This window comes from Penaeus vannamei, chromosome 26, assembly GCF_042767895.1.
Source record: "Penaeus vannamei isolate JL-2024 chromosome 26, ASM4276789v1, whole genome shotgun sequence".
Lineage (NCBI taxonomy): Eukaryota > Metazoa > Arthropoda > Malacostraca > Decapoda > Penaeidae > Penaeus > Penaeus vannamei.
Window position 1 is genome coordinate 2,580,083 of NC_091574.1, and position 17,500 is coordinate 2,597,582.

The 17,500-nt window shown below is 51.8% G+C and overlaps 2 protein-coding genes across 2 annotated transcripts in view; both read right to left on the reverse strand.

The window, feature by feature from the left end:
• The window catches only part of LOC113817793 (serine-rich adhesin for platelets), a 158,759-nt gene that overhangs the window by 116,113 nt on the left and 25,146 nt on the right, over nt 1–17,500 (reverse strand). The gene's annotated exons all lie outside the window — the stretch shown is intronic.
• LOC113805183 (pneumococcal serine-rich repeat protein-like) overlaps nt 1–17,500 on the reverse strand; it is a 26,025-nt gene that overhangs the window by 4,309 nt on the left and 4,216 nt on the right. The window contains exons 3-23 of the mRNA XM_070139575.1: nt 17,249–17,392; nt 16,906–16,972; nt 16,655–16,824; nt 16,131–16,311; nt 13,477–15,977; nt 13,297–13,425; nt 12,901–13,056; nt 12,199–12,417; nt 11,857–12,084; nt 11,137–11,724; nt 10,777–10,932; nt 10,453–10,572; nt 10,003–10,293; nt 9,535–9,672; nt 8,005–8,160; nt 7,645–7,800; nt 6,691–6,864; nt 6,511–6,657; nt 4,981–5,109; nt 1,051–4,281; nt 722–886 (exon numbers count right to left, since the gene is read on the reverse strand). Coding sequence (XP_069995676.1) covers nt 722–886; nt 1,051–4,281; nt 4,981–5,109; nt 6,511–6,657; nt 6,691–6,864; nt 7,645–7,800; nt 8,005–8,160; nt 9,535–9,672; nt 10,003–10,293; nt 10,453–10,572; nt 10,777–10,932; nt 11,137–11,724; nt 11,857–12,084; nt 12,199–12,417; nt 12,901–13,056; nt 13,297–13,425; nt 13,477–15,977; nt 16,131–16,311; nt 16,655–16,824; nt 16,906–16,972; nt 17,249–17,392 — 9,246 coding nt within the window. The remainder of the gene's footprint in view (nt 1–721; nt 887–1,050; nt 4,282–4,980; nt 5,110–6,510; nt 6,658–6,690; nt 6,865–7,644; nt 7,801–8,004; nt 8,161–9,534; nt 9,673–10,002; nt 10,294–10,452; nt 10,573–10,776; nt 10,933–11,136; nt 11,725–11,856; nt 12,085–12,198; nt 12,418–12,900; nt 13,057–13,296; nt 13,426–13,476; nt 15,978–16,130; nt 16,312–16,654; nt 16,825–16,905; nt 16,973–17,248; nt 17,393–17,500) is intronic.

Below are 17,500 nucleotides of genomic sequence, written 5' to 3' on the forward strand. Positions count from 1 at the left end.
AAGAAAAAAAAATCTTTGTGTGTGACTGTACATGTGTGTGTGTTTTGTAGAATCGAGCTTTCCATTGAAGTTGTTAATTGTCATTCCTTTTTGCTTAATAGTTTTCAAAAAAAAAAAAAAAAAAAGTATACGATGGTCTCTTTCGGCTTTCAAAAGAGACCTTACCTCACGCAGATAAGCAGCTTTCCCACATATGCATTTGCTAACACTCACGTAAGGGTCAATATTAATCAAAAGGAAGAGAAAACATACATTATATACTGCAGGCATATATATATATATATATATATATATATATATATATATATATATATATATATATATATATATATATATATATATATATATATATATATACAAGAAATATGTATAGTATAGAGTCGCATTTTCTTGTTTCTGAAAAAAATAAAACTACGACACGTTTGCTGCTTCATAAACAGAATCATAAAAATGCTTATGGTGCAAAATGGCCGTCGCATTGGTCAAGTCAAGAAGGACGATGACAAGAACATAAACGAATGAATAGTTACGGTGGTGAAAATGTTATTGATGAATGAAGATGCCGATGAGAATATTTTTTTGAAATCTTGAGAAAAGTAAGATTAGATTATGCTGTTGTCTTGATTCTTCGTGTTCTTGTTCTTGATTGGATTTTGGATTGAAATGAAATTTGCAAAGCCTGTAAAAAAGAAAACATTAACCGTTTTTTTTCAGAACATACTTGAGGTTGCTGAACTTGGAGAATTGCTTGAGCTTGGGTTGAAGTTGCTTGGAGAATTGCTTGAACTTGGGTTGAAGTTGCTTGAGCTTGGTGTGACGTCAGTGTGTGACTCATCTTGCGATCCTAGAGAACTTGCCTCTCCACTTGAAAATCCTGAATTTGAACCTATATAAATTTTGCAGATTAGAATCCCTCACACTCAACGCACACACACAAAAAGAGAATATAATATGCCAAAATTCTTCCAATAAATTTTCTTTCTTCTTCTTGTATTACTGCTGCTGAAGCACTTAGCGAAGACTTGACTTCACATGCGGTTTCAGAATTACCTGTTGCTGCTGAACTGCTAGCAGAAACTGGCCTGCTCGTTGGAAGGGTAACGACGTCGAAACTGCTTGAGTCTGCTGAGCTGCTCTCCACTGCTTCACTGCTTGAAAAGTCACTATTGACTGAGGCAAATGAACAAGACTTTCCCAAGCTACTAGAAGCTGCTGCACTGCCTGACGTTGCCAGACCACTTGAAGCTGCTGCGCTGTTTGAGGTTGCCAGACTGCTAGAGGCTGCTGCACTATCTAAGGTTGCCAGACTGCTAGAGGCTGCTGCACTGTCTGAGGTTGCCAGACTGCTAGAGGCTGCTGCACTGTTTGAGGTTGCCAGACTGCTAGAGGCTGCTGCACTGTTTGAGGTTGTCAGACTGCTAGAGGCTGCTGCACTGTTTGAGGTTGCCAGACTGCTAGAGGCTGCTGCACTGTCTGACGTTGCCAGACCACTTGAAGCTGCTGCGCTGTTTGAGGTTGCCAGACTGCTAGAGGCTGCTGCACTATCTGAGGTTGCCAGACTGCTAGAAGCTGCTGCACTGTTTGAGGTTGCCAGACTGCTAGAGGCTGCTGCACTGTTTGAGGTTGCCAGACTGCTAGAAGCTGCTGCACTGTTTGAGGTTGCCAGACCACTTGAAGCTGCTGCGCTGTTTGAGGTTGCCAGACTGCTAGAGGCTGCTGCACTATCTGCGGTTGCCAGACTGCTAGAGGCTGCTGCACTGTCTGAGGTTGCCAGACTGCTAGAAGCTGCTGCACTGTTTGAAGTTGCCAGACTGCTAGAAGCTGCTGCACTGTTTGAGGTTGCCAGACTGCTAGAGGCTGCTGCACTATCTGCGGTTGCCAGACTGCTAGAGGCTGCTGCACTGTTTGAGGTTGCCAGACTGCTTGAGGCTGCTGCACTGTTTGAAGTTACCAGACTGCTAGAGGCTGCTGCACTGTTTGAGGTTGCCAGACTGCTAGAGGCTGCTGCACTGTTTGAGGTTGCCAGACCACTTGAAGCTGCTGCGCTGTTTGAGGTTGCCAGACTGCTAGAGGCTGCTGCACTATCTGAGGTTGCCAGACTGCTAGAAGCTGCTGCACTGTTTGAGGTTGCCAGACTGCTAGAGGCTGCTGCACTATCTGAGGTTGCCAGACTGCTAGAGGCTGCTGCACTGTTTGAGGTTGCCAGACTGCTAGAGGCTGCTGCACTGTTTGAGGTTGCCAGACTGCTAGAGGCTGCTGCACTATCTGAGGTTGCCAGACTGCTAGAGGCTGCTGCACTGTTTGAGGTTGCCAGACTGCTAGAGGCTGCTGCACTGTTTGAGGTTGCCAGACTGCTAGAAGCTGCTGCACTGTTTGAGGTTGCCAGACTGCTAGAGGCTGCTGCACTGTTTGAGGTTGCCAGACTGCTAGAAGCTGCTGCACTATCTGAGGTTGCCAGACTGCTAGAGGCTGCTGCACTATCTGAGGTTGCTAGACTGCTAGAGGCTGCTGCACTATCTGAGGTTGCCAGACTGCTAGAGGCTGCTGCACTGTTTGAGGTTGCCAGACTGCTAGAGGCTGCTGCACTATCTGAGGTAGCCAGACTGCTAGAGACTGCTGCACTGTTTGAGGTTGCCAGACTGCTAGAAGCTCCTGCACTGTTTGAGGTTGCCAGACTGCTAGAGGCCGCTGCACTGTTTGAGGTTGCCAGACTGCTGGAGGCTGCTGCACTGTTTGAGGTTGCCAGACTGCTAGAGGCTGCTGCACTATCTGAGGTAGCCAGACTGCTTGAGGCTCCTGCACTGTTTGAGGTTGCCAGACTGCTAGAGGCTGCTGCACTGTCTGAGGTTGCCAAACTGCTAGAGGCTGCTGCACTGTTTGAGGTTGCCAGACTGCTAGAAGCTGCTGCACTGTCTAAGGTTGCCAGACTGCTAGAAGCTGCTGCACTGTTTGAGGTTGCCAGACTGCTGGAGGCTGCTGCACTATCTGAGGTTGCCAGACTGCTAGAGGCTGCTGCACTGTTTGAGGTTGCCAGACTGCTAGAGGCTGCTGCACTGTCTGAGGTTGCCAGACTGCTAGAAGCTGCTGCACTGTCTAAGGTTGCCAGACTGCTAGAAGCTGCTGCACTGTTTGAGGTTGCCAGACTGCTAGAGGCTGCTGCACTATCTGAGGTTGCCAGACTGCTAGAAGCTGCTGCACTGTTTGAGGTTGCCAGACTGCTAGAGGCTGCTGCACTATCTGAGGTTGCCAGACTGCTAGAGGCTGCTGCACTGTTTGAGGTTGCCAGACTGCTAGAGGTTGCTGCACTGTCTGAGGTTGCCAGACTGCTAGAAGCTGCTGCACTGTCTAAGGTTGCCAGACTGCTAGAAGCTGCTGCACTGTTTGAGGTTGCCAGACTGCTGGAGGCTGCTGCACTATCTGAGGTTGCCAGACTGCTAGAAGCTGCTGCACTGTTTGAGGTTGCCAGACTGCTAGAGGCTACTGCACTGTTTGAGGTTGCCAGACTGCTAGAGGCTGCTGCGCTGTTTGACGTTGCCAGACTGCTAGAGGCTGCTGCACTGTCTGACGTTGCCAGACCACTTGAAGCTGCTGCACTGTTTGAGGTTGCCAGACTGCTAGAGGCTGCTGCGCTATTTGAAGTTCCCAGACTGCTAGATGCTGCTGCGCTGTTTGACGTTGCCAGACTGCTAGAGGCTGCTGCACTGTCTGACGTTGCCAGACCACTTGAAGCTGCTGCACTGTTTGAGGTTGCCAGACTGCTAGAGGCTGCTGCGCTGTTTGACGTTGCCAGACTGCTAGAGGCTGCTGCACTGTCTGACGTTGCCAGACCACTTGAAGCTGCTGCACTGTTTGAGGTTGCCAGACTGCTAGAGGCTGCTGCGCTATTTGAAGTTCCCAGACTGCTAGAGGCTGCTGCACTGTTTGAGGTTGCCAGACCACTTGAAGCTGCTGCGCTGTCTGAGGTTGCCAGACTGCTAGAGGCTGCTGCACTGTTTGAGGTTACCAGACTGCTAGAGGCTGCTGCACTATCTGAGGTTGCCAGACTGCTAGAAGCTGCTGCACTGTTTGAGGTTGCCAGACTGCTAGAAGCTCCTGCACTGTCTGAGGTTGCCAGACTGCTAGAAGCTGCAGCACTGTTTGAGGTTGCCATACTGCTAGAAGCTGCTGCACTGTCTGAGGTTACCAGACTGCTAGAGGCTGCTGCACTGTTTGAGGCTGTCAGACTGCTAGAGACTGCTGCACTGTCTGAGGTTGCCAGACTACCGGAGGCTGCTGCACTGTCTGAGGTTGCCAGACTGCTAGAGGCTGCTGCACTGTTTGAGGTTGTCAGACTGCTAGAGGCTGCTGCACTGTTTGAGGTTGCCAGACTGCTAGAAGCTGCTGCACTGTTTGAGGTTGCCAGACTACCGGAGGCTGCTGCACTGTCTGAGGTTGCCAGACTGCTAGATGCTGCTGCACTGTCTGAGGTTGCCAGACTGCTAGAGGCTGCTGCACTGTTTGAGGTTGCCAGACTGCTAGAGGCTGCTGCACTGTCTGAGGTTGCCAGACTGCTAGAGGCTGCTGCACTGTTTGAGGTTGCCAGACTGCTAGAGGCTGCTGCACTGTTTGAGGTTGCCAGACTGCTAGAGGCTGCTGCACTGTTTGAGGTTGCCAGACTGCTAGAGGCTGCTGCACTGTTTGAGGTTGCCAGACTGCTAGAAGCTGCTGCACTGTCTGAGGTTGCCAGACTGCTAGAGGCTGCTGCACTGTTTGAGGTTGCCAGACTGCTAGAGGCTGCTGCACTGTCTGAGGTTGCCAGACTGCTAGAGGCTGCTGCACTGTTTGAGGTTGCCAGACTGCTAGAGGCTGCTGCACTGTCTGAGGTTGCCAGACTGCTAGAGGCTGCTGCACTGTTTGAGGTTGCCAGACTGCTAGAAGTTGCTGCACTGTCTGAGGTTGCCAGACTGCTAGAGGCTGCTGCACTGTTTGAGGTTGTCAGACTGCTAGAGGCTGCTGCACTGTTTGAGGTTGCCAGACTGCTAGAGGCTGCTGCACTGTTTGAGGTAGCCAGACTGCTAGATGCTGCTGCACTGTCTGAGGTTGCCAGACTGCTAGAGGCAGCTGCACTGTCTGAGGTTGCCAGACTGCTAGAAGCTGCTGCACTGTTTGAGGTTGCCAGACTGCTAGAGGCCGCTGCACTGTCTGAGGTTGCCAGACTGCTAGATGCTGCTGCACTGTCTGAGGTTGCCAGACTGCTAGAGGCTGCTGCACTGTTTGAGGTCGCCAGACTGCTAGAGGCTGCTGCACTATCTGAGGTTGCCAGACTGCTAGAGGCTGCTGCACTGTCTGAGGTTGCCAGACTGCTAGAGGCAGCTGCACTGTCTGAGGTTGCCAGACTGCTAGAAGCTGCTGCACTGTTTGAGGTTGCCAGACTGCTAGAGGCCGCTGCACTGTCTGAGGTTGCCAGACTGCTAGATGCTGCTGCACTGTCTGAGGTTGCCAGACTGCTAGAGGCTGCTGCACTGTTTGAGGTTGCCAGACTGCTAGAGGCTGCTGCACTGTCTGAGGTTGCCAGACTGCTAGAGGCTGCTGCACTGTTTGAGGTTGCCAGACTGCTAGAGGCTGCTGCACTGTTTGAGGTTGCCAGACTGCTAGAGGCTGCTGCACTGTTTGAGGTTGCCAGACTGCTAGAGGCTGCTGCACTGTTTGAGGTTGCCAGACTGCTAGAGGCTGCTGCACTGTCTGAGATTGCCAGACTGCTAGAAGCTCCTGCACTGTTTGAGGCTGTCAGACTGCTAGAGGCTGCTGCACTGTTTGAGGTTGCCAAACTGCTAGAGGCTGCTGCACTGTCTGAGGTTGCCAGACTGCTAGAGGCTGCTGCACTATCTGAGGTTGCCAGACTGCTAGAGGCTGCTGCACTGTTTGAGGTTGCCAGACTGCTAGAAGCTCCTGCACTGTCTGAGGTTGTCAGACTGCTAGAAGCTCCTGCACTGTTTGAGGTTGCCAGACTGCTAGAGGCTGCTGCACTGTCTGAGGTTGTCAGACTGCTAGAGGCCTCTGCACTGTTTGAGGTTGCCAGACTGCTAGAGGCTGCTGCACTGTCTAAGGTTGCCAGACTGCTAGAGGCCGCTGCACTGTTTGAGGTTGCCAGACTGCTAGATGCTGCTGCACTGTCTGAGGTTGCCAGACTGCTAGAGGCCGCTGCACTGTCTGAGGTTGCCAGACTGCTAGAAGCTCCTGCACTGTTTGAGGTTGCCAGACTGCTAGAAGCTGCTGCACTATCTGAGGTTGCCAGACTGCTAGAAGCTGCTGCACTGTTTGAGGTTGCCAGACTGCTAGAGGCTGCTGCACTGTTTGAGGTTGCCAGACTGCTAGAGGCTGCTGCACTGTTTGAGGTTGCCACACTGCTAGAGGCTGCTGCACTGTTTGAGGTTGCCAGACTGCTAGAGGCTGCTGCACTGTCTGAGATTGCCAGACTGCTAGAAGCTGCTGCACTGTTTGAGGCTGTCAGACTGCTAGAGGCTGCTGCACTGTTTGAGGTTGCCAGACTGCTAGAGGCTGCTGCACTGTTTGAGGTTGCCAGACTGCTAGAGGCTCCTGCACTATCTGAGGTTGCCAGACTGCTAGAAGCTGCTGCACTGTTTGACGTTGCCAGACTGCTAGAGGCTGCTGCACTGTCTGAGGTTGCCAGACTGCTAGAAGCTGCTGCACTGTTTGAGGTTGCCAGACTGCTAGAAGCTGCTGCACTGTCTGAGGTTGCCAAACTGATTGAAGCTGCTGCACTGTCTGAGGTTGCTAGACTGCTAGAGGCTGCTGCACCGTATGAGGTTGTCAGACTGCTAGAGGCTGCTGCACTGTTTGAAGTTGCTAGACTGCTAGAAGCTGCTGCACTGTTTGAAGTTGCCAGACTGCTAGAGGCTGCTGCGTTGTTTGAGGTTGCCAGACTGCTAGAGGATGCTGCACTGTTTGAGGTCGCCAGACTGCTAGAAGCTGCTGCGCTGTCTGAGGTTGCCAGACTGCTAGAAGCTGCTGCACTATTTGAGGTTGCCAGACTGCTAGAAGCTGCTGCACTGTTTGAGGTTGCCAGACTGCTAGAGGCTGCTGCACTGTTTGAGGTTGCCAGACTGCTAGAAGCTCCTGCACTGTTTGAGGTTGCCAGACTGCTAGAGGCTGCTGCACTGTCTGAGGTTGCCAGACTGCTAGAGGCTGCTGCACTGTTTGAGGTTGCCAGACTGCTAGAGGCTGCTGCACTGTTTGAGGTTGCCAGACTGCTAGAAGCTGCTGCACTAGCTGAGGTTGCCAGACTGCTAGAAGCTGCTGCACTGTTTGAGGTCGCCAGACTGCTAGAGGCTGCTGCACTGTTTGAGGTTGCCAGACTGCTAGAAGCTGCTGCACTGTTTGAGGTTGCCAGACTGCTAGAGGCTGCTGCACTGTCTGAGGTTGCCAGACTGCTAGAAGCTGCTGCACTGTCTGAGGTTGCCAGACTGCTAGAAGCTGCTGCACTGTTTGAGGTTGCCAGACTGCTAGAAGCTCCTGCACTGTTTGAGGTTATCAGACTGCTAGAGGCTGCTGCACTGTCTGAGATTGCCAGACTGCTAGAAGCTCCTGCACTGTCTGAGGTTGCCAGACTGCTAGAAGCTGCTGCACTGTCTGAGGGTGCCAGACTGCTAGAAGCTGCTGCACTGTTTGAGGTTACCAGACTGCTAGAGGCCGCTGCACTGTCTGAGGTTGCCAGACTACTAGAAGCTCCTGCACTGTCTGAGGTTGCCAGACTGCTAGAAGCTGCTGCACTGTTTGAGGTTGCCAGACTGCTAGAAGCTGCTGCACTGTTTGAGGTTGCCAGACTGCTAGAAGCTGCTGCACTGTCTGAGGTTGCCAGACTGCTAGAAGCTGCTGCACTGTTTGAGGTCGCCAGACTGCTAGAGGCTGCTGCACTGTTTGAGGTTGCCAGACTACTAGAGGCTGCTGCACTGTCTGAGGTTGCCAGACTGCTAGAAGCTGCTGCACTGTTTGAGGTTGCCAGACTGCTTGAAGCTGCTGCACTGTCTGAGGTTGCTAGACTGCTAGAAGCTGCTACACTGTTTGAGGTTGCCAGACTACTAGAGGCTGCTACACTGTTTGAGGTTGCCAGACTACTAGAGGCTGCTGCACTGTTTGAGGTTGCCAGACTGCTAGAAGCTGCTGCACTGTCTGAGGATGCCAGACTGCTAGAAGCTGCTGCACTGTCTGAGGATGCCAGACTGCTAGAAGCTGCTGCACTGTCTGAGGATGCCAGACTGCTAGAAGCTGCTGCACTGTCTGAGGTTGCCAGACTGCTAGAAGCTGCTGCACTGTCTGAGGTTGCCAGACTGCTAGAAGCTGCTGCACTGTTTGAGGTTGCCAGACTGCTTGAAGCTGCTGCACTGTCTGAGGTTGCTAGACTGCTAGAAGCTGCTACACTGTTTGAGGTTGCCAGACTACTAGAGGCTGCTGCACTGTTTGAGGTTGCCAGACTGCTAGAAGCTGCTGCACTGTCTGAGGATGCCAGACTGCTAGAAGCTGCTGCACTGTCTGAGGATGCCAGACTGCTAGAAGCAGCTGCACTGTCTGAGGTTGCCAGACTGCTAGAGGCTGCTGCACTGTCTGAGGTTGCCAGACTGCTAGAAGCTGCTGCACTGTTTGAGGTTGCCAGACTGCTAGAGGCTGCTGCACTGTTTGAGGTTGCCAGACTACTAGAAGCTGCTGCACTGTCTGAGGTTGCCAGACTGCTAGAAGCTGCTGCACTGTTTGAGGTTGCCAGACTGCTAGAGGCTACTGCACTGTCTGAGGTTGCTAGACTGCTAGAAGCTGCTACACTGTTTGAGGTTGCCAGACTGCTAGAGGCTGCTGCACTGTTTGAGGTTGCTAGACTGCTAGAGGCTGCTGCACTGTCTGAGGTTGCCAGACTGCTAGAGGCTGCTGCACTGTCTGAGGTTACCAGACTGCTAGAAGCTCCTGCACTGTTTGAGGTTGCCAGACTGCTAGAGGCTGCTGCACTGTTTGAGGTTGCTAGACTGCTAGAGGCTGCTGCACTGTCTGAGGTTGCTAGACTGCTAGAAGCTCCTGCACTGTCTGAGGTTGCCAGACTGCTAGAGGCTGCTGCACTGTCTGAGGTTGCTAGACTGCTAGAAGCTGCTACACTGTTTGAGGTTGCCAGACTGCTAGAGGCTGCTGCACTGTCTGAGGTTGCTAGACTGCTAGAGGCTGCTGCACTGTCTGAGGTTGCCAGACTGCTAGAGGCTGCTGCACTGTCTGAGGTTGCCAGACTGCTAGAGGCTGCTGCACTGTCTGAGGTTGCCAGACTGCTAGAGGCTGCTGCACTGTTTGAGGTTGCCAGACTGCTAGAAGCTGCTGCACTGTTTGAGGTTGTCAGACTGCTAGAGGCTGCTGCACTGTCTGAGGTTGTCAGACTGCTAGAAGCTGCTGCACTGTCTGAGGCTCCCAGACTGCTAGAAGCTGCTGCACTGTCTGAGGTTGTCATACTGCTAGAGGCTGCTGCGCTGTCTGAGGTTGCCAGACTGCTAGAAGCTGCTGCACTGTCTGAGGTTGCCAGACTGCTAGAAGCTGCTGCACTGTCTGAGGTTGCCAGACTGCTAGAAGCTCCTGCACTGTCTGAGGCTCCCAGACTGCTAGAAGCTGCTGCACTGTCTGAGGTTGTCAGACTGCTAGAGGCTGCTGCACTGTTTGAGGTTGCCAGACTGCTAGAAGCTGCTGCACTGTCTGAGGTTGTCAGACTGCTAGAGGCCTCTGCACTGTTTGAGGTTGCCAGACTGCTAGAAGCTGCTGCACTGTTTGAGGTTGCCAGACTGCTAGAGGCTGCTGCACTGTTTGAGGTTGCCAGACTGCTAGAGGCTGCTGCACTGTTTGAGGTTGCCAGACTGCTAGAAGCTGCTGCACTGTCTGAGGTTGCCAGACTGCTAGAAGCACCTGCACTGTTTGAGGTTGCCAGACTATTAGAGGCTGCTGCACTGTTTGAGGTTGCCAGACTGCTAGAAGCTGCTGCACTGTTTGAGGTTGCCAGACTGCTAGAAGCTGCTGCACTGTTTGAGGTTGCCAGACTGCTGGAAGCTGCTGCATTGTTTGAGGCTGCTAGACTGCTAGAAGCTGCTGCACTATCTAAGGTTGTCACACTGCTAGAAGCTGCTACACTGTCTGAGGTTGCCAGACTGCTAGAGACTGCTGCACTGTTTGAGGTTGCCAGACTGCTAGAGGCTGCTACACTGTTTGAGGCTGTCAGGCTGCTGGAGGCTGCTGCACTGTTTGAGGTTGCCAGACTGCTAGAAGCTGCTGCACTGTCTGAGGTTGCCAGACTGCTAGAAGCTGCTGCACTGTTTGATGTTCCCAGACTGCTAGAAGCTGCTGCACTGTTTGAGGTTGTCACACTGCTAGAAGCTGCTGCACTATCTGAGGTTGCCAGACTGCTAGAAGCTGCTGCACTGTTTGAGGTTGCCAGACTGCTAGAAGCTGCTGCACTGTTTGAGGTTGCCAGACTGCTAGAAGCTGCTGCACTGTTTGAGGCTGTCAGGCTGCTAGAAGCTGCTGCACTGTTTGAGGTTGCCAGACTGCTAGAGGCTGCTGCACTGTTTGAGGTTGCCAGACTGCTAGAAGCTCCTGCACTGTTTGAGGTTGCCAGACTGCTAGAGGCTGCTGCACTGTTTGAGGTTGCCAGACTGCTAGAGGCTGCTGCACTGTTTGAGGTTGCCAGACTGCTAGAAGCTCCTGCACTGTTTGAGGCTGTTAGACTGCTAGAAGCTGCTGCACTGTCTGAGGTTGCCAGACTGCTAGAGGCCGCTGCACTGTTTGAGGTTGCCAGACTGCTAGAGGCTGCTGCACTGTTTGAGGTTGCCAGACTACTAGAAGCTCCTGCACTGTCTGAGGTTGTCAGACTGCTAGAAGCTGCTGCACTGTTTGAGGTTGCCAGACTTCTAGAAGCTGCTGCACTGTTTGAGGTTGCCAGACTGCTAGAAGCTCCTGCACTGTTTGAGGTTGCCAGACTGCTAGAAGCTGCTGCACTGTTTGAGGTTGCCAGACTGCTAGAGGCTGCTGCACTGTTTGAGGTTGCCAGACTGCTAGAAGCTCCTGCACTGTTTGAGGCTGTTAGACTGCTAGAAGCTCCTGCACTGTCTGAGGTTGCCAGACTGCTAGAGGCTCCTGCACTGTTTGAGGTTGCCAGACTGCTAGAGGCTGCTGCACTGTTTGAGGCTGTCAGGCTGCTAGAGGCTGCTACACTGTTTGAGGTTGCTAGACTGCTAGAAGCTACTGCACTGTTTGAGGTTGCCAGACTGCTAGAGGCTGCTGCACTGTTTGAGGTTACCAGACTGCTAGAAGCTGCTGCACTGTTTGAGGTTGCCAGACTGCTAGAGGCTGCTGCACTATCTGAGGTTACCAGACTGCTAGAAGCTCCTGCACTGTTTGAGGTTACTAGACTGCTAGAAGCTCCTGCACTGTTTGAGGTTGCCAGACTGCTAGAAGCTGCTGCACTGTTTGAGGTTGTCAGACTACTAGAAGCTGCTGCACTGTTTGAGGTTGCCAGACTGCTAGAGGCTGCTGCACTGTTTGAGGTTGCCAGACTGCTAGAGGCTCCTGCACTGTTTGAGGTTGCCAGACTGCTAGAGGCTGCTGCACTGTTTGAGGTTGCCAGACTGCTTGAAGCTCCTGCACTGTTTGAGGTTGCCAGACTGCTAGAGGCTGCTGCACTGTTTGAGGTTGCCAGACTGCTAGAAGCTGCTGCACTGTTTGAGGTTGCCAGACTGCTAGAGGCTGCTGCACTGTTTGAGGTTGCCAGACTGCTAGAGGCTGCTACACTGTTTGAGGTTGCCAAACTGCTAGAAGCTGCTGCACTGTTTGAGGTTGCCAGACTGCTAGAGGCTGCTGCACTATCTGAGGTTGCCAGACTGCTAGAAGCTGCTGCACTGTTTGAGGTTGTCAGACTACTAGAAGCTGCTGCACTGTCTGAGGTTACCAGACTGCTAGAGGCTGCTGCACTGTTTGAGGTTGTCAGACTACTAGAAGCTGCTGCACTGTCTGAGGTTGCTAGACTGCTTGAAGCTGCTGCACTGTTTGATGTTCCCAGACTGCTAGAAGCTGCTGCACTGTTTGAGGTTGCCAGACTGCTAGAAGCTGCTGCACTGTTTGAGGTTGCCAGACTGCTAGAAGCTGCTGCACTGTCTGAAGTTGCCAGACTGCTAGAAGCTGCTGCACTGTTTGAGGTTGCCAGACTGCTAGAAGCTGCTGCACTGTTTGAGGTTGCCAGACTGTTTGAAGCTCCTGCACTGTCTGAGGTTGCCAGACTGCTAGAAGCTGCTGCAATGTTTGAGGTTGCCAGACTGCTAGAAGCTGCTGCACTGCCTGAGGCTCCCAGACTGCTAGAAGCTGCTGCACTGTCTGAGGTTGCCAGACTGCTAGAAGCTGCTGCACTGTCTGAGGTTGCCAGACTGCTAGAAGCTGCTGCACTGTTTGAGGTTGCCAGACTGCTAGAGGCTGCTGCACTGTTTGAGGTTGTCAGACTGCTAGAGGCTGCTGCACTGTCTGAGGTTGCCAGACTGCTAGAGGCCGCTGCACTGTTTGAGGTTGTCAGACTGCTAGAAGCTGCTGCACTGTCTGAGGTTGCCAGACTGCTAGAAGCTGCTGCACTGTATGAGGTTGCCAGACTGCTAGAAGCTGCTACACTGTTTGAGGTTGCCAGACTGCTAGATGCTGCTGCACTGTTTGAGGTTGCCAGACTGCTAGAGGCTGCTGCACTGTTTGAGGTTGCCAGACTGCTAGATGCTGCTGCACTGTTTGAGGTTGCCAGACTGCTAGAAGCTCCTGCACTGTTTGAGGTTGCCAGACTGCTAGAAGCTGCTGCACTGTCTGAGGTTGCCAGACTGCTAGAGGCTGCTGCACTGTTTGAGGTTGCCAGACTGCTAGAGGCTGCTGCACTGTTTGAGGTTGCCAGACTGCTAGAAGCTGCTGCACTGTTTGAGGTTGCCATACTGCTAGATGCTGCTGCACTGTCTGAGGTTGCTAGACTGCTAGATGCTGCTGCACTGTTTGAGGTTGCCAGACTGCTAGAAGCTGCTGCACTGTTTGAGGTTGCCAGACTACTAGATGCTGCTGCACTGTTTGAGGTTGCCAGACTGCTAGAAGCTGCTGCACTGTCTGAGGTTGTCAGACTGCTAGAGGCTGCTGCACTGTTTGAGGTTGCCAGACTGCTAGAAGCTCCTGCACTGTTTGAGGTTGCCAGACTGCTAGAAGCTGCTGCACTGTCTGAGGTTGCCAGAGTGCTAGAAGCTGCTGCACTGTCTGAGGTTGCCAGACTGCTAGAGGCTGCTGCACTGTTTGAGGTTGCCAGACTGCTAGAGGCTGCTGCACTGCTTGAGGTTGTCAGACTGCTAGAGGCTGCTGCACTGTTTGAGGTTGCCAGACTGCTAGAAGCTGCTGCACTGTCTGAGGTTGCCAGACTGCTAGAGGCTGCTGCACTGTCTGAGGTTGCCAGACTGCTAGAAGCTGCTGCACTGTCTGAGGTTGCCAGACTGCTAGAGGCTGCTGCACTGCTTGAGGTTGTCAGACTGCTAGAGGCTGCTGCACTGTTTGAGGTTGCCAGACTGCTAGAAGCTGCTGCACTATCTGAGGTTACCAGACTGCTAGAGGCTGCTGCACTGTTTGAGGTTGCCATACTGCTAGAAGCTGCTGCACTGTTTGAGGTTGCCAGACTGCTAGAGGCTGCTGCACTGTTTGAGGTTGCTAGACTACTAGAGGCTGCTGCACTATCTGAGGTTACCAGACTGCTAGAAGCTGCTGCACTGTCTGAGGTTGCCAGACTGCTAGAGGCTGCTGCACTGTTTGAGGTTGCCAGACTGCTAGAGGCTGCTGCACTGTTTGAGGTTGCCAGACTGCTAGAGGCTGCTGCACTGTCTGAGGTTGCCAGACTGCTAGAGGCTGCTGCACTGTCTGAGGTTGCCAGACTGCTAGAAGCTCCTGCACTGTTTGAGGTTACCAGACTGCTAGAGGCTGCTGCACTGTCTGAGGTTGCCAGACTGCTAGAGGCTGCTGCACTGTTTGAGGTTTTCAGACTGCTAGAAGCTGCTGCACTGTCTGAGGTTGCCAGACTGCTAGAAGCTCCTGCACTCTCTGAGGTTGCCAGACTGCTAGATGCTGCTGCACTGTCAAAGGTTGCCAGACTACTAGAGGCTGCTGCACTGTCTGAGGTTGCCAGACTGCTAGAAGCTGCTGCACTGTTTGAGGTTGCCAGACTGCTAGAAGCTGCTGCACTGTTTGAGGTTGCCAGACTGCTGGAAGCTGCTGCATTGTTTGAGGCTGCTAGACTGCTAGAAGCTGCTGCACTATCTGAGGTTGTCACACTGCTAGAAGCTGCTGCACTGTCTGAGGTTGCCAGACTGCTAGAGACTGCTGCACTGTTTGAGGTTGCCAGACTGCTAGAGGCTGCTGCACTGTTTGAGGTTGTCAGACTGCTAGAAGCTGCTGCACTGTTTGAGGTTGCCAGACTACTAGAAGCTGCTGCACTGTCTGAGGTTGCCAGACTGCTAGAGACTGCTGCACTGTTTGAGGTTGTCAGACTGCTAGAGGCTGCTGCACTGTTTGAGGTTGCCAGACTGCTAGAGGCTGCTGCACTGTTTGAGGTTGCCAGACTACTAGAAGCTGCTGCACTGTCTGAGGTCGCCAGACTGCTAGAAGCTGCTGCACTGTTTGAGGTTGCCAGACTGCTAGAGGCTGCTGCACTGTTTGAGGTTGCCAGACTGCTAGAGGCTGCTGCACTGTTTGAGGTTGTCAGACTGCTAGAGGCTGCTGCACTGTTTGAGGTTGCCAGACTGCTAGAGGCTGCTGCACTGTTTGAGGTTGCCAGACTGCTAGAAGCTGCTGCACTGTCTGAGGTTGCCAGACTGCTAGAGGCTGCTGCACTGTTTGAGGTTGCCAGACTGCTAGATGCTGCTGCACTGTCTGAGGTTGCCAGACTGCTAGAAGCTGCTGCACTGTTTGAGGTTGCCAGACTGCTAGAAGCTGCTGCACTGTTTGAGGTTGCCAGACTGCTAGAAGCTGCTGCACTGTTTGAGGCTGTAAGGCTGCTAGAAGCTGCTGCACTGTTTGAGGCTGCTAGACTACTAGAAGCTGCTGCACTGTCTGAGGTTGTCAGACTGCTAGAAGCTGCTGCACTGTCTGAGGTTGCCAGACTGCTAGAGGCTGCTGCACTAGCTGAGGCGACCAGACTGCTAGAAGCTGTTACACTATCTGAGGTTGCTAGACTGCTAGAAGCTGCTGCACTGTCTGAGGTTCCCAGACTGCTAGAAGCTGCTACACTGTTTGAGGTTGCCAGACTGCTAGAGGCTGCTGCACTGTTTGAGGTTGCTAGACTGCTAGAAGCTGCTGCACTATCTGAGGTTGCCAGACTGCTAGAAGCTGCTGCACTGTCTGAGGTTGCCAGACTGCTAGAGGTTGCTGCACTGATTGAGGTTGCCAGACTGCTAGAGGTTGCTGCACTGTTTGAGGTTGCCAGACTGCTAGAGGCTGCTGCACTGTTTGAGGTTGCCAGACTGCTAGAGACTGCTGCACTGTCTGAGGTTGCCAGACTGCTAGAAGCTGCTGCACTGTCTGAGGTTGTCAGACTGCTTGAGGCTGCTAGACTGCTAGAAGCTGCTACACTGTCTGAGGTTGCCAGACTGCTAGAAGCTGCTGCACTGTCTGAGGTTGTCAGACTGCTTGAGGCTGCTAGACTGCTAGCAGCTGCTGCACTGTTTGAGGTTGCCAGACTGCTAGAGGCTGCTGCACTGTCTGAGGTTGCCAGACTGCTAGAGGCTGCTGCACTGTTTGAGGTTGCCAGACTGCTAGAAGCTCCTGCACTGTTTGAGGCTCCCAGACTGCTAGAATCTCCTGCATTGTTTGAGGTTGCCAGACTGCTAGAAGCTGCTGCACTGTTTGAGGTTGCCATACTGCTGGAGGCTGCTGCACTGTTTGAGGCTGTCAGACTGCTAGAGGCTGCTGCACTGTTTGAGGTTGCGAGACTGCTAGAAGCTCCTGCACTGTTTGAGGTTGCCAGACTGCTAGAAGCTGCTGCACTGTTTGAGGTTGCCAGACTGCTAGAAGCTCCTGCACTGTTTGAGGCTCCCAGACTGCTAGAAGCTGCTGCACTGTTTGACGTTGCCAGACTGCTAGAAGCTGCTGCACTGTTTGAGGTTGCCATACTGCTAGAGGCTGCTGCACTGCTTGAGGTTGTCAAACTATTTGAAGCTGCCACACTGCTTGAGGTTCCCTGACTGCTAGATGCTGCTAAACTTTTTGAGGCTTCCAGACTGCTTGAGTTTTCCAGAATAGTTGAACCTAATTAATTTTGTAATGAATATTAGTCGTGGGCTTGATACTGGTAGCACAAAATATACTTGATATGCCACTTTCAAACTTATATACATATAAAACCAAGCTTGTAGAATTAATAAAAGTACTTGAACACATAAACATACATATATACAGGCACACAGTAAAGCACACACACACACACACACACACACACACACACACACACACACACACACACACACACACACACACACACACACACACACACACACACAACTGTCACACAAGTACACAAGGAGATATGATGAATTTCTATCAATTGATTGAAGATATCTGGCGATCAGAAGTTTCAGTTGATATTACATACTTGAGAAACTGTCTCTGCTTGAGCTTCTTGGACTTGAAATGTCAGCTGGACTTGGTGAGGCACGACTTGAATACGATACGGTGCTGGCTTGAAAACTTGGTAGGCTTGATTTCATGTAGCTTGAATTTCTTGAGGGTCTTGAGTTACCTGTAGTAAATGATGCCACAAAGCTGAGAAAAACATTTTTTTGAAGGATTGTCACATTGGAGAATAACGAAAATGGGATAAAGCATATTATGTGTTTGGAATACCCTGAAACAGAGCAAATGTTAGACAAATTGCGAAATTTAGTGCGCTTGTTCTTCTTGGTATGTGCATCTGGAAAAGAGAGGGGATAAGATCATATAAAATCCTAAACATTTGCGTCTAATGAACAGGAATTAGATCTTGAACTTTCGAGTGTATTCAAATTTTCCTTTTTCGTGTGTGTGTCTTCGAGTGTATTCAAATTTTCCTTTTTCGTGTGTGTGAGAGAGAGAGCTGCTACCAGTTTACAGACACTTCGAAAAATCTTTACCTGCTTGTGTCTTCGGACTTGCATTGATACATATTCTTTAATTCAAGCATTTTTGGTTATTCGATTTTGGTGCGGACTCTTCGTTGTAAATTCTCCGAGTGTTAGAGACACCTGTTGTAGGTTTTCTGGTGCTTTCTGTTTTCTGTTTTTGGAGGATATTTGGTTAAGGAACTCACCTTCAAGTGCTCGAGGATGAACGATATTGGGACAGCTGGTCGTACCTACAAAAATTTAGATATGTGCCATTTCAGTCTTAAAAGTATGTTTTTTTTATCAATTGTTATTTTCATATATTCCAAGTGGTACGTTTATCATTGTTCTATAGGATT